The sequence below is a fragment of the Cricetulus griseus genome (genome assembly GCF_003668045.3).
Source record: "Cricetulus griseus strain 17A/GY chromosome 1 unlocalized genomic scaffold, alternate assembly CriGri-PICRH-1.0 chr1_0, whole genome shotgun sequence".
Taxonomy (NCBI): domain Eukaryota; kingdom Metazoa; phylum Chordata; class Mammalia; order Rodentia; family Cricetidae; genus Cricetulus; species Cricetulus griseus.
The window spans coordinates 208360521-208374406 of record NW_023276806.1 but is presented as its reverse complement, the minus strand read 5'-3'; the positions used below and the strand labels follow the sequence as shown (position 1 = coordinate 208374406).

The 13886-nt window shown below is 35.9% G+C and overlaps 1 protein-coding gene across 1 annotated transcript in view; it reads left to right on the top strand.

Annotated features, from left to right (window-relative positions):
* The window catches only part of Cftr (CF transmembrane conductance regulator), a 140163-nt gene that overhangs the window by 51841 nt on the left and 74436 nt on the right, over positions 1-13886 (top strand). The window contains exons 9-12 of the mRNA XM_035451397.1: positions 1992-2238; positions 3910-4002; positions 6150-6332; positions 10451-10642. Of these exons, the coding sequence (XP_035307288.1) occupies positions 1992-2238; positions 3910-4002; positions 6150-6332; positions 10451-10642 (715 nt within the window). The remainder of the gene's footprint in view (positions 1-1991; positions 2239-3909; positions 4003-6149; positions 6333-10450; positions 10643-13886) is intronic.

Here is a 13886-nt window from a genome sequence, read left to right as displayed (position 1 = left end):
GTCATGGCAGGGGTTGTGAGGTTATCAGATGATCCAGTTTCCTCAGGCTTCATGATAAACTCCCAGACAGGTCATTCCTGTGGCTGACTTTTTCTGACATTGGTATTTTACCCCTCTCTTCCTCAAAAGATGAAATCCATCTTCCCTACTCTATATTTCTGTTTGACCAATTTGGATAGCATTTTTCTGGTTGTCACCGTCTGATACAGCATGAAATTGTTACCTGGAAAAGCTGGAAAGTGCTGATGTGGGAAAGTAAGAATTGCTTTTACTTAGCAGAACAAATACAGTGTTCTAGGAGAGACTGACAGGATACTCTTCAGAAGGATGATTGCCTCAGCCTGGGCCGCTGCTGAACTGGGCCAAAAGCTGGGCCAATCTCTTTGAAAAACAAATCTGCCTTTAATGCTCTTCAGTAATAAAGGGATTTTAATTTTTTTATAAGAAACTGATAGAATATTTTTATGACTCTTAAAATGTTTAGGGATTTTATAATAGTTTCTAGATGATTCTGGTGTTCTTGGATCAATTATTATTTTTCCCATATGACCTCTCCCTCCAACTTTGTCAGCTGTTTCTAATATATTTGAACAATTTTGACACTGTGCTAATGTTTTTTTAAACAATTCTGTCATTTATAAGTACCAACCTCATCAACATTTTTTGATCTCTAAAACAAAAGGACTCCACATTGCATTCTATTAGATTTTCTGCTATGTCATCATCTAAGCTTACCCACGTTTCTACAAGGGAACTATTACATTTCTCTTTAGTGGTGGGATCATGAGGAAGAGGGACTTTCTTTAGATGACATAGGTAAAACAGGCAGAACCCAAACCATAATCAACCTTCAATACAAATACTGAAAGATAAAACACTGCACCTAATTAGGCTGATCGTAATATAGGTTATATGCATGACCTCTATCAGTGAGCTCAGTATTACATTGTTTTCTTTGAGAACTTAAAGATTTCCTTCTAATTCTAACACTTGAGAAGGACAGTTGCTTCTTTGAATGGCAGGTATGTAGAAGTGTAGTGTCTGCATGCCAGGTGCCCTCCTGCGCCTGATCTATAGTTTGGTGCAGGAGGGCACAAGAGCTGGTTGTGGATGATCACAAGTGACTTGAAGCTTTAATGGCTTCAAGAATGGGGAGGAGGAAGAGTGGGGTTGAGGGCAACATTGCTCTCTGCTGGTGACACCTCAATCATGTTACCATCTTCTGTGCCCCTTGCTTTCTGCCTGTTAAAGCATTAACCCTTTCCTGTATGTCTTAGAAAAGAATAGTTGACAGCTGGAGTTCAGACCAGAGGATTGCAACTATAGTGAGGCATGACTACATATAGTTCCACTGGAATGAGAGGGAAGAAGAGCGAGTGGCTAGTCCCTGGTCTTTGAAGAACCACCTACAATAGAATGACTTGGTTTCTTTGACTACAGGGTAGCTTCTGCTTAAGCTAGTGCAGCATCAGCATCAGTGGATAATGGCTTGGAGATGAGACTGCCCAGTAACATATTTCTCAGACCCTTTATATACATGTTAACATCTGATAACCTCTCCTCATGACATTGTCAGTGCTATTTAAAGCCAAGCTAGAATCTCGAAAATGTTAAGAATCTGTTGGATAACTACAACATTATCATTTTTGTAATAAAGTTTGTAACATTGTTTTCCCTTGCACACATCATTTCACATTTTAATCATGAAATAACTAAAGATATAAACGAGTATAAAATTGAAATCTATTCAGATAATTCAATTTAAATTAATTTAAGAATATAATCAAAATTTTAATTATAGTAATTGAAGCTATTAATTATTTTACAGCAATGTTAGCAAGCATTTTGTATTCATTAACAGTCACATAAGCTAACTGAGGCCAAGAGATGTTTTCTAATTTCCCAAAGTGTAGACTGCGTGTTCAGATTTTACTTTCTATGACACATGATATTTGAAAAGAGAATAACATCACATCTTCTGTTTTCCACAGGGTGGAACTGAAACTGACCAAGAAGGCTGCCTATACAAGGTTCTTGACTAGCTCCGCCTTCTTCTTCTCAGGGTTCTTTGTAGTTCTTTTAGCTGTGCTTCCCTATACAGTCCTCAACGGAATCATCCTCCGAAAAATATTCACAACCATTTCATTCTGCATTGTCCTGCGTATGGCAGTCACACGACAGCTCCCCACTGCTGTACAAACATGGTATGATTCTATTGGAATGATAACAAAAGTACAGGTAATTTTCATGACTGCATCCTTTACATGATATTTGAAACATTTTAGAATTTGTATAGTGGGAAAACTCTCTAAAATAAATTTTTTGGTTTTGGATTTATTAATGGATAAGATTTCCTCTCTTCATTTTCATGCCATAGTCTCATGAAGTCTAATGAAATAAAATGAAATTTGAAATAATTGTTTCTGTAATCTGAAAAACCCCACTCCAGGAACCATTGAATAGATCAGTTCTAGTCAGCTTGTAAATATGTAAAAACATTGAAAAAAAACTTTATCAGGAAGTTATAAAATGTTTCAGCTAATACTGGAAAACCCACCTAAACTTCTCTAGCATTTCTATAGATAGTTTGATGGAAGGAGATGGCATTTTGTGCCACATTAATTACTGTCGACTCCAGGATGCCAAAATAGCTGCTAGTGGTGGAAAGTTCTAAAGTTTTGAGGTGATAAGTAGTAGTTTATTCAGGGCAAAATAAGTAAACTTGCGAGAAAAATGTCTCATCATATCTTAAAATATTTGATTAAATATTTAACACAGAAAGTAACCATTATGACAAATAAAATGTGTGATAGAGGGTGAGCTTGTTTTTAAGTGGTTCTTTCATTATTTATCTGATGTTGCAAAAGGTGGCAGCATGAAATATAGCTCTGTATCTGTTTTATTTGTCTTTGACATTTTGAATTAGTTACTGGTGAACACATACCATTGTGCACTGGCATGTGTACACACATAAAGGCCTTCTGAAAAACTCAGATTATCTGGTGATTTGGGTCCCTACAGCTGTAGCAGCTGCCATTAAAGGCTGTCTACCCTATCCAGATCATCACAATGTCTTTTAGCCCCTTCTTTTCACCCATTGCACCCTAAGCTTAAATGAACTTGAGTTGTGTGACTACAAAAAGTAGTGAGTGACACTTAGATCAGAGTGGCTCTATGATTAATATTATTTCTCTGTTGATCTCATCTTAGTTGGGTGGAGGGATGAGAGAAGAAAGGAGGAGAGGAGGGCAGAGAGATAAGAGAAATGAGAATAAAACTAAATAGTAACAAAAAATCTGAAAAAATATAAAGTAAATGAGACAAACCAAAAGAAGAAAAGAGGGAGGGAAGGAGAAAAGAGAGAAAAGAGGACAGGCAGGGGCCAGTGAAGACTTCTGGGTACACAGATTTAAGTCCTATGCTCCACCTTCCCTAGGAAGAACATGATTTGGAGTCTCTGATGAAGCCCTTTCTTAGAACACTTAAAAGTAGTTATATGAAGTCCTTATACTTTCCCTTTATCTAGAGAAGCGATGATAGTGATGTTGCTTGTAAAGAGAATGTCAAAAAAGAAACCACAATTTGTGGTTCTTTTCCTTTGTACTAGCCCTGAACTGAGACATGAGTAATTATTGGGGTTTCAATAGTAATTAATATTCCATATAGTAGTATAAGAAAGAAGTAACTATGCACTAATATCTAATATATAAAACTAACCTTATAAACTAACATATTTTATACTTTGATGAATCCTTCTGCTTGGTACCTTAACTTTAGAACAATTGTAAAGTTATTTTAGTAAATAATTTCTAATTTAAGACACTGCGTGTTAGAGTATAAGAAGATAAAACAATGTATTCTGTTATTCTAATTCTATGACCCAAAGCTTTTACTCTCTTTATTGACTAGGATTTCCTGCAGTATCAAGAATATAAGATACTAGAGTATAACTTAATGACCACAGATGTGACCATGGAGAATGTATCAGCATTCTGGGAGGAGGTGAGAGTTCCTAAACATTGTGGATTTTTAAAAATATATAAACAATTGAGCTTTTTCCTGTTCATTCTTCTAAGTTTCTACTTAATAAAATGTAAGATTTAAATGATACTGTAACTGGTAGAGCTATATGAAGGGGGATATTCTGTTTCATAAAGTGAAAAGTGGGGGACCAGACATTCAATGCAACATAAAAACCTCTTTATTTCTTTAAAGTCATATAACTAATTTAATATAACAGGCCAGGAAGATGATAGGCTTCAGTACTAGACTTGAATCTTGTCTCTGCAACTCAATTTCCAGTAGTCCAAATCATATTACTTTCAAGTTGTCAAGCCTCTAGTGTCTTCATCTATAAAATGAAGACATAATCTTCCTACTAACTAAGATAATTTACATCAGTTGTTGATTAGTTCACTTTCCATGTAGTAGTTCCTCAATGAAGTTTAACTTCTCTCATCATGACTTCTAAGCCTCCCCGGCCTGTCACTCAGTGTTGATGAGCCATTGAGTCCCCATGAGCAGCTTCAAGCATTTTACTCTGTCTGTGGTGTGACCTCACCAAGGCCCAACATCAGTGAACTGATGATGTGCCAATGGAAATCTTTGGCCCTAGTTTCTTGCATGTTCCTTATACCCTTCATAACCATCACTCCTCAAGCTTTACTGTCTCACTTGTTCCAGCATTTTCTCCATCTCATTTAATGACAACACTTGAGTAGCAAGTCTATCGTGAGTTACATGTCATACTTTGATTAGATAAAATTTATATTTACATATTAGGCAATTGAGGCTTGAGGCTTTTAAGTAAGGAGGTTAATAGCCTGGGTTTCTCAGACTGCAGAGCCATTTCCAAGTTTCCATATTGCATATTGCTACTTATTTGAGGGTACAAATAACAGGGTAGAGGTGTAACTCCGTGGCAGAGTACTTGCTTAGCATAGATTATGGGCTGGATTCAATTCCTAGTACTGAAAAAAAGAGAAGAAGGAAGAGGAGGAGTAAGAAACTGTCTTTAATGTCTACAAAAGTATTTCCCATGTGTTACCCCATTAGTGCTCTCAACATCTACTTAGAAGGCTAGAGGAATTTTACATATTATTTGGTCCGCTTACAGGAGTTTATCTTAAATGACAAGAGCAAAAACTCTATTTCTTTCACAGTGTTATTGATTAAACTAAAAGCTGAACCCTCTAGTAGAAAACTTTTCAGAATTTAGGAGTTCAGGGGGATGGGTAGAGATACAGGAAGTAGAAGAGAGTGGCATTGACTTTGACGGTCTTGTTTGAGATAGTAGAGAAAAAAGGTGCTTCAAGGACATCAGCTGAGAAGAAGGGTCAGATGGGTGCTTTCTCTGCTTCTCTGAGCTTGCAGGCTTTCACCCCAGCATCTGGCACCTGAGTCTTTATTGATAAATTGAATGATTGAGACATTGCCAAGGGGCAATGGAGAGGCAAGCCATTTTCAAAAGGGATTCCTCTCCAACCCACACATGCTCTTGTGCAGATCAATTCCTTTACTCCTCTAGCAATTTCATCATATTTGTAGCCAGAGATAATTAATGAGAAATCTTAGAAGAAGGAACTACCAGTGTGACAGAACAGAAGTCAGGTTTGCCTTGTAATTTCTTGTTTGTAATACTTGTGACTGATCAGTTATACATTCTGAGAGGTGGTCTACAGTTTTTAAGAGGAAGATTATGAAACCGGCCTCATATATTATGCTGAATTAACGCTATGTACCAAGTCCATAGGAAAAAGGATATATATATATATATATATATATATATATATATACAACATACATATATGTATATGTATATATATATACTTCTTTTAGTCTTGGTACACACACACATACACACACACACACACACACACACACACACTTGAACTTTAATAGTATGAAATTAATGTAATGATAAAGGTTTGATAAAGGGAAATTGTATTCTCATTGATTATATGTATTTTGCAAATATTTTGAACCATGCTCTCTAGAAAACCTGTGCTTTATAATTATATTTATTAATTAATTTAAAATGCATATGTCTTATAATGGATTGTGTACCATATGTTTCTTAAAGTGATTGCACTTAAAAATATTTACTGAAAGTATCTGAAGACATTTTTATTTTTGATGTGGCTAAATAGGGATTTGGAGAATTGTTGGAAAAAGTACAACTAAACAATGATGACAGAAAACTTTCAAATGATGATGACAACCCAAGTTTGGGTCATATCTGTTTTCTGGAAAATCCTGTGCTGAAAAACATCAGTTTTAAGGTAGAGAAAGGAGAGATGTTGGCTATTACTGGATCTACTGGAGCTGGAAAGGTACTGTCTCTTTACATTTTAAATTTTTTGAGAAATTCATACATGAGTACTATATTTTCATAATTCCTGTTCCCTTCCCAAATTTCTAACACCTTCCATATACCCCTCATCACTCCCATTTAAATTCATGACCTCTGTTTTTGGTTACTATAATATATAATGTACTGGATCCATTTTGTGTTTCTTATATGCACATGTATTTGGAGCTGATCACTTGGGATTGGATGACCTATCAAGGAGCTCATTTGGGGGGAAAATTGATTCTCCCTCTCAGCTTTTATTTGGTTGCAATTCTTCATCTAGGGCAGTATTTCTCAACCTGTTGTCATGACTCCTTGGGGGTTATTAAAGGGACACAGCATTAGGAAGGTTGAGAATCACTGCTCTAAGGGATGGGACCTTGTGAGATTCCCTCATTTACATTGTAATGTCAACTGGTGATATCATCATGTAGGACTTGTTTATGTAACAATATTTTGGATATTTCATAGGTGTAGTGTCTCATAGCTAGAAGATGCTTTCTAGAAGCATATTCCTGTCCTCTGGCTCTTAAGATCTTTCAGCCCCTTCTTCCACAATTTGCCCTAAGCCTTAAGTATAAAGGTTGCATTTTAGATATATCAATTTGGACTGAGTAACCCATTGTCAGTTGTTTTCTGCACGTTGACTAGTTGTAGATCTCTGTAATAGTTTACAACCACTGCAAAAAGATGTGACTTGGTAAGAGGTGTGAACTACACTTACCTGTGGGTAAGTACTTAGATCCCAGTTAGAAATCTTATTAGCTTACAAAAATAGCAGTAGTAGGAGCTCCTCTAAGAGCTATGGCCTCTCCAGCTGTGGTTAGTTAGTAAGGTTTACAGTACTAGGTATGAGTTCAGTCTTGATGAGTTTGTCTTAGGTACAGTTAGGTAGCTGTTGGTTATTCCCAGTATGTCACTGTTATGCCATTGGTGTTATATCTTGCTAGGAAAGTCTTTTTTGTCTTTTTATTACTCATTATTAAGAATTTAATTTAGCATTCGCTTCTCCCTTTTCTCTAGTTTGCAGTATATGAAATACTACAGAGAAATTTTTGTATAGGTATAGAAATATTTGAGTGTAGTGTTTACTTAAAATATAAGTGGTTTCAGGAATGGTTTCCTCGGGGTTTTTAGTTATCACATTATTTCTTGTGACTTTTTTCTACATGTTTATATTTTGTATAGAATTTAGCTTTGTCACACATGTAGAGGTATTTCAATAACTATTGATTTAAAAACTATCTTTTAACCAATTTTTTTTGCTACAGATCTATTTTTAGGGCTGGTCCAAGAAAATCATGGGCTAAGATTTGACCACTGTAGGCACAAGGATTGATATATCTCAGATTTTTGTATGGACTCAGTCTTGCTTATTACATATTATGAAACTATGTCAAGTAGAAAGATATTCAAGAAAATGTTACTCAGTGTCTATTCTACTCCCCACCCAATGCCAAGAATAACCTATTATGCTTTAAACGTTTTTGGTCTTTGGAGAGACATCTCACAAAATCAAATCTGCTAGAAGGGAAAACTGCCCCCAAATCTAATATTACCACCAAGAGGCTTTATCTTGATATTTCAAATATGGTCTGTCATGTAGATAATAATACTTATTCTTTAGTAATTAGTTTGATAGCACATTGAAGGACCAAAGGAATGAAATTTGAGGTGAGGGTGTGCTTCATGATGTTGGGCAACAAGTATTTGCCATGAATACCCATAAAATAGATCCTTGTTCCAATTCGAGTGCCATTTTAGTTATGGTATCTTTCATGATCTTAAAAATGTGTTTATTAATCCTTTAAATTCTATATGAAGGAATGGGAAAAGAAAGGAGAGAGAGGGAGGGAGAGGGAGAGAAGGAGAGGGAAAGAAGGAGAAGGAATGAAGGATGGAGAAGTGTTTTTATAAAATAAAAATAAAAATGATGGATTCTGAAAGGGAATTTGTTTCTGTTTTATATTAATATCTTAAGCAGGGAAAGCTATATCATGAAGAGTTTTATGTGAGATTTCAGAAATAAGATACCACAGAAAATTTCTAATTACTGTATATCTAGCTTATCTTTCTCTCCAGGTGTTTCCTCAAATGTGACATGGGCCTTTTAAATAAAAGCTTGATCCTCAGAGTGTTATTTTTTCCTTACTATCTTATATGGAATTAGCAGCAATTTTTAGTATTAAAAGACCATGATAATCACAGGAGTCTGCATAGCTGATGCTCTAGAATACACAGATGATCAACACCAGACTATACTCTGCTTGGGAGAGTATTACTGTGCTACAAAGAATTTTAAAAAGAAATTGTCCATATACTTAAGATCATTACATGAAACATGTGAAAATAGAATTTGTTGTCTTTAGCAGTAATTAGCTCTCAGACAAGCCTATGAAAAACTGATGACCAAGTAATTCCAGTCTGGGACTGCTCTTGCCTCCCATGGAAAGATGCAGTGACACAGAGGAAGATCCTCATTCACTTGTGATCAAGACTCTCACAGCTCAGTCAGAAAGATGGAGAACTCTTATCATTTTCCTGGAAAAACGGTCTAGCTACAATATAAGATTTTGTAATTGGTACATGAATATTCAGAATTTAATTTTATACTTCTTGATTTGATGGTTTACTACTTAATCCTTAAAGAAACCAAATGATCCAACTACCTGTATGTTATATCCTTATAGATTTATAGAGATTTGCTATAGGTATCTTCAGAGAAGTATGGATATGTATTGAAGCTCTCTAGTCTTTGGTATTAGAAAGTTTTCTAAGATATGTAGTTAAGTGAGAAAAGAACAATATTTTTATGGTATGCTACATTGTACTTGTCCTCCAAGGATATGAAGAAATAACTATCATATGGTTTTTAGGAATGCTTGTATTTTGTTCTACTGTTTACATTTATAATGTTTATACATGCTTCATATTTCATTTTTTGGACCTTTAGTTCACCCAAAATGAACTAAATGAGGAAGGTAAAAATCAGTGTTTTCCATTCCCCTGATGCTTGCTTTCTTTCATTTATATACACATACATACATATATGCAGTGGGTTAAGAGTGCTTTCATTGTTGGCACAGTGACCTGAGTTCAAATCCCAAATTCCCATATTAAATTTTTTTAAACTTGGCATAGATGTGCACCTACATTGACAGTTGGATCTTAAGCGTTCCCTGGAAACTGGTGTAGCTGAAACTTCAAGCTTCAATTCAGTAAGAAACCTTGCCTCAAGGCAACAAGGAGAGGAGACAAAAGATACCAGACATATCTGCTCTAGCCTCTACATGCACACAGAAGGGTGCGGGCACCCATATATTCACGGTTATATAGCATACAAATATAGTGCAAGTGCACACAAGCACACACCAACAATCTTATGACATCCAACTTTTCTTAAGTGATAACATTATCTCCACTGCATCCTGCCCTTTGTCTCTTTTATATATACTTGTTTTTATTTTCCTTAGAACTCCTCTTGTGAGAGCATGTAATATATATAAGTCCTTCAACTTTTTTATTTTATACTTCTATAAAAGTGGCACACAAAAAAGCTTTTAAAAACAATTTGGGCATGCATATGTTTTTTAGCATTTATTAAAGATGAAAGCAAATAATAGCAATAAGCCTTGGTTTTAATGGTAGCTCTTTTAGTTTCTTAGGTTGTCATATATCAAGGAAGGCTGTGTGAATATGCTCTTTTTCTTTCAGTCTAATATAGGTTTAAAAGGGGAAGATAACACTGATTTTGTGTTAGTTTATTGTGATGAATAAACACACTCATATGGTTAGTGCACACAGGCAGCACCTAGGCCAAGAGTTCTTAGCCAAAGTTCACTGTTATCAATCTCATACATGCAAACCTAGCCCAGAAAACATAAGGAGGGACTCACTCTTTGTTAGCCTTGATCACTCTCACTTTGTGTTGTCATTGTCTCTTTCATTCCCTTTGGGTTATTTTTTGTACCTAGAAAAGTCCTTTGATCATGAAGTACTAAAAACATCTTTAATCAAATGAGTTATTAGACTTCTGATTAGAATAATTGGAAGCAAGCTAAAGCTAACTAATTTGATCAAACAACAATTTATTTGTAGACATCACTTCTGATGATGATTTTGGGAGAGCTGGAAGCTTCAGAGGGAAAAATTAAGCACAGTGGAAGAATTTCATTCTGTTCTCAATTTTCTTGGATTATGCCGGGTACTATCAAAGAAAATATCATCTTTGGTGTTTCCTATGATGAGTACAGATATAAGAGCATTGTCAGCGCTTGCCAACTAGAGAAGGTAAGCAAATTTATGAAAAAATGCTGATTGTATTAGCTACTTGTATTGTTGTGTGAAAATACTTTAACAATGCAGTCTGTTTTAACATATACTGTTCCAGGAGGATATCGTCCATTATGACAGAGGAGTGGCAGAAACAGGAGGATGCTAGCCACATTGCCTCCATATCCTGGAAGCAGACAGAGAACAGGAAATGGGGTCTAGGCTACAAATCCTCAAGGCCCATTCCCACTGTCCCACTTCCTCCAAAAAATCTCCACATTTTAAAGGTTGTACAACCTTCCTCAGTAGTACCACCACCTGGAGACCAGATGTTCAAACACTTAAGTCTACTGGGGATACTTTACATTCAAACCACTACATTGATAATGCCCATTAATCATAAGATTAACCAAATTACACATTTAGTTCTCTGTTCATTTATTGTATACATATCAAGGGTCCCTTGAGCAGTAAGCTATAGTAAGTGGGTTGATGAATAATACCCATGACTCCTGATTTAAGCTTACAGATTTATAAATGGATATAGTTTATTTTTAAATTATGTTTGGGTTTTGTAAAAGTCAAAATTTCTTATGCACTGGATGTGATACCTCATGCCTGTAATCCCGGTACTCAGGAAACTGAAGCATGAAGATCATGAGGTTGAAGCCAATCCTGGCTATATAATGAGTTCTAGGCCAGTCTGGGTCACATGGTAGGATCAGGATAAAACAAAGAAGCCAAAATGCTTCATGAATTCTACAGTAATATTTTGTGTACACTCTGAGACAACAGTGAAAAGAGAACCTATCCTATAAAGTATTGGGTTAGCTTTGAAGAAGATAGCCATGACTTTTTTCAAATGTCTTTTTTTCATAACCTGGAGGTTGGCACATTCTGGGTTTGTTACCAGACAAGCTTTTGTGGATGGGAACTGGTGATAGGTGTTGCCTGGCTTATTTACAAACTGACAGGGTGAGGTGGGGTGGTGGCTTCTTTCTAGTTTTAGTTTTGGCTTTGAATATATACTTTCTTATACAAATGATTTTACAGATGGTATTTGAGTCACCAAAGTCAATCTACAAAAATGCATAAACCCCAAATAGAGAATATGTACATTACTTGTAATAAGTTTAGAGCTGCGAGTCTCTCAACCTTTGAACAAGTATTTACAACATTCTGAACACTGGTAGGTTGCCGGTTAGTTGAAGAAGATTGTGTACATTTTGAAAGGTTCATAGTAGAATGCCGTTTATTGCTAGCAGAGGATTATATGGAATATAAATGATAACTAAATGGAGTTGTTAAAATAATGAAGGGGAAAGAAGCAAAGCATTATTCTCCTGGTTGAAAGGCCATATTAAAATTATTTTAGAGTGTCTGAGTCAGTGTATTTTAGTATGTTCACATGTTGTACAATGATAACCATTGATTTAACATCTCTAAAAGAAACTGTGTACTCAAGAATCAAATTCCATTTTTTATGTGTGTGCCAGCTATAAGCAATCACCAATCTATATCCATAAATCCTTCTGTGTTTTACATTTTGCATAAAAGGAACCACTCATCAGGTCTTTCATATCTAATGAAAGTTAATTTGTTTTTGTTTTTTTTGTTTTTTTTGTTTTGTTTGTTTTTTCAAGACAGGGTTTCTCTGTGTAGCTCTGGAGCCTAGCCTGGCACTCGCTCTGGAGACCAAGCCTCGAACTCACAGAAATCCACCTGCCTCTGCCTTCCGAGTGCTGGGATTAAAGGCATGTGCCACCAATCCCAGCTGAAAGTTAATTTTTTTATTTATTGAGAATTTTATGTGAGTATCCAGTGTATGTTTTTTTATCTAACTCACCCCCTACTACATGCATTTTTAACTTCTCCCGTACCCTCCAAGTTCAATCAACGCTCCCTTACTCTGAGGCATATACTTGCAGCATTAAAGAAATTAAAGTAGAACTAATGAATCCTTTTAGAAAACATCTACTAAGACTTTCTGTGCTTTATACAGTATATCAAGAGTAATAGAAATATCAATAATGAATTTATCTGAAAGTGAAAAAGTGAATGCTTTAGGAGTAAAAGGAAGAGCAGCCTCCAGATGGAGAAAAGGGTAATGTCCCTGATGGAGTAATTCTCTGTAGAACTCTAGAGATCACAACAAAAGCTTGTGACCTGTAGTGTTCTTTATTAGGAACTTAAGATCTTTCAAAAAAGCAGAGAGAAAGTCTGGATTTAAGAAGTAGAAAAATGGGATCTGATTATTAAGATATCTTGAGATGGGTACTCAAGAGAACTTTTTGGCACAAAGCCCTTTCAGTAAACATTAAGTTGATTTTTTCTTCTTTTGAAGTATAGAATAATACTATTACAGAGTAAAACAGGATGGATACTTTGAGAGCCAGTTGTTATTAGTGAGTGACTACTATGGAGTTAAAGTGGATAAGGAAGAGAAGAACCATGAAACCAAACAATATTGAATATGAATTTTGGTGTTAACAAAACTGTTCATGGAGAAAACTATAACAATTGCATTTTAAAGTTTTTGGCTTTGATAGTCAACAAAAGTTTTGGTATCTATGGAAGAAATCTAATTATAGCAGATCCCGAGGGTTTGGAATGTGGACACGTTGGCTGTCTGCTCAGTAAGTATCAGTGACAGTTGGAATTAATTCTACTTTTTGTGTTTCTTTTGGATTCATAAAAGTTATCTGTGTGATTGCTTCATGTCAGACTGTCCTGGTTTGATTTCTGAAGCTATGATTTTGACCAAAAGCAGCTTAGGGGATGAAAGGGATTATGTGGCTTATACTTCGAGGTCAGTCTCTTGCTAAGAAAATTTAGGACAAGGAACTCAAGGCAGGAACTTGAAGCATAAACCAAGAAGGAATACAGTTTTCTCATTTGCTGTTTGTGTTGTTAGCAGGCTTATGCTAGCTCGCTTTCTTATACAACCTAGACTGTCTGTCATGAAGTGGCATTTCCCACAGTGGGCTGGGCCCTCATACATCAATTAGTAATTGAGACAATGTCCCACAGACATCCATAGGCCACTTGATCTGGGAAATCTCCCAATTGAGATTCTTCTTCCCAGGTGACTCTAGGTTGTGTCAAATTGACAGTAAAAACTCCAAACTGTGTAGGTTGGAGTCAGTGCTGGGCTTTGAGCCAACTTAGATAATCCAGGAAGCCCATCTCTAAGAAACAACTTCTGGGGCTAGAGAGATGGCTCAGAGGTTAAGAGCACTGGCTGCTCTTCCAGAGGTCCTGA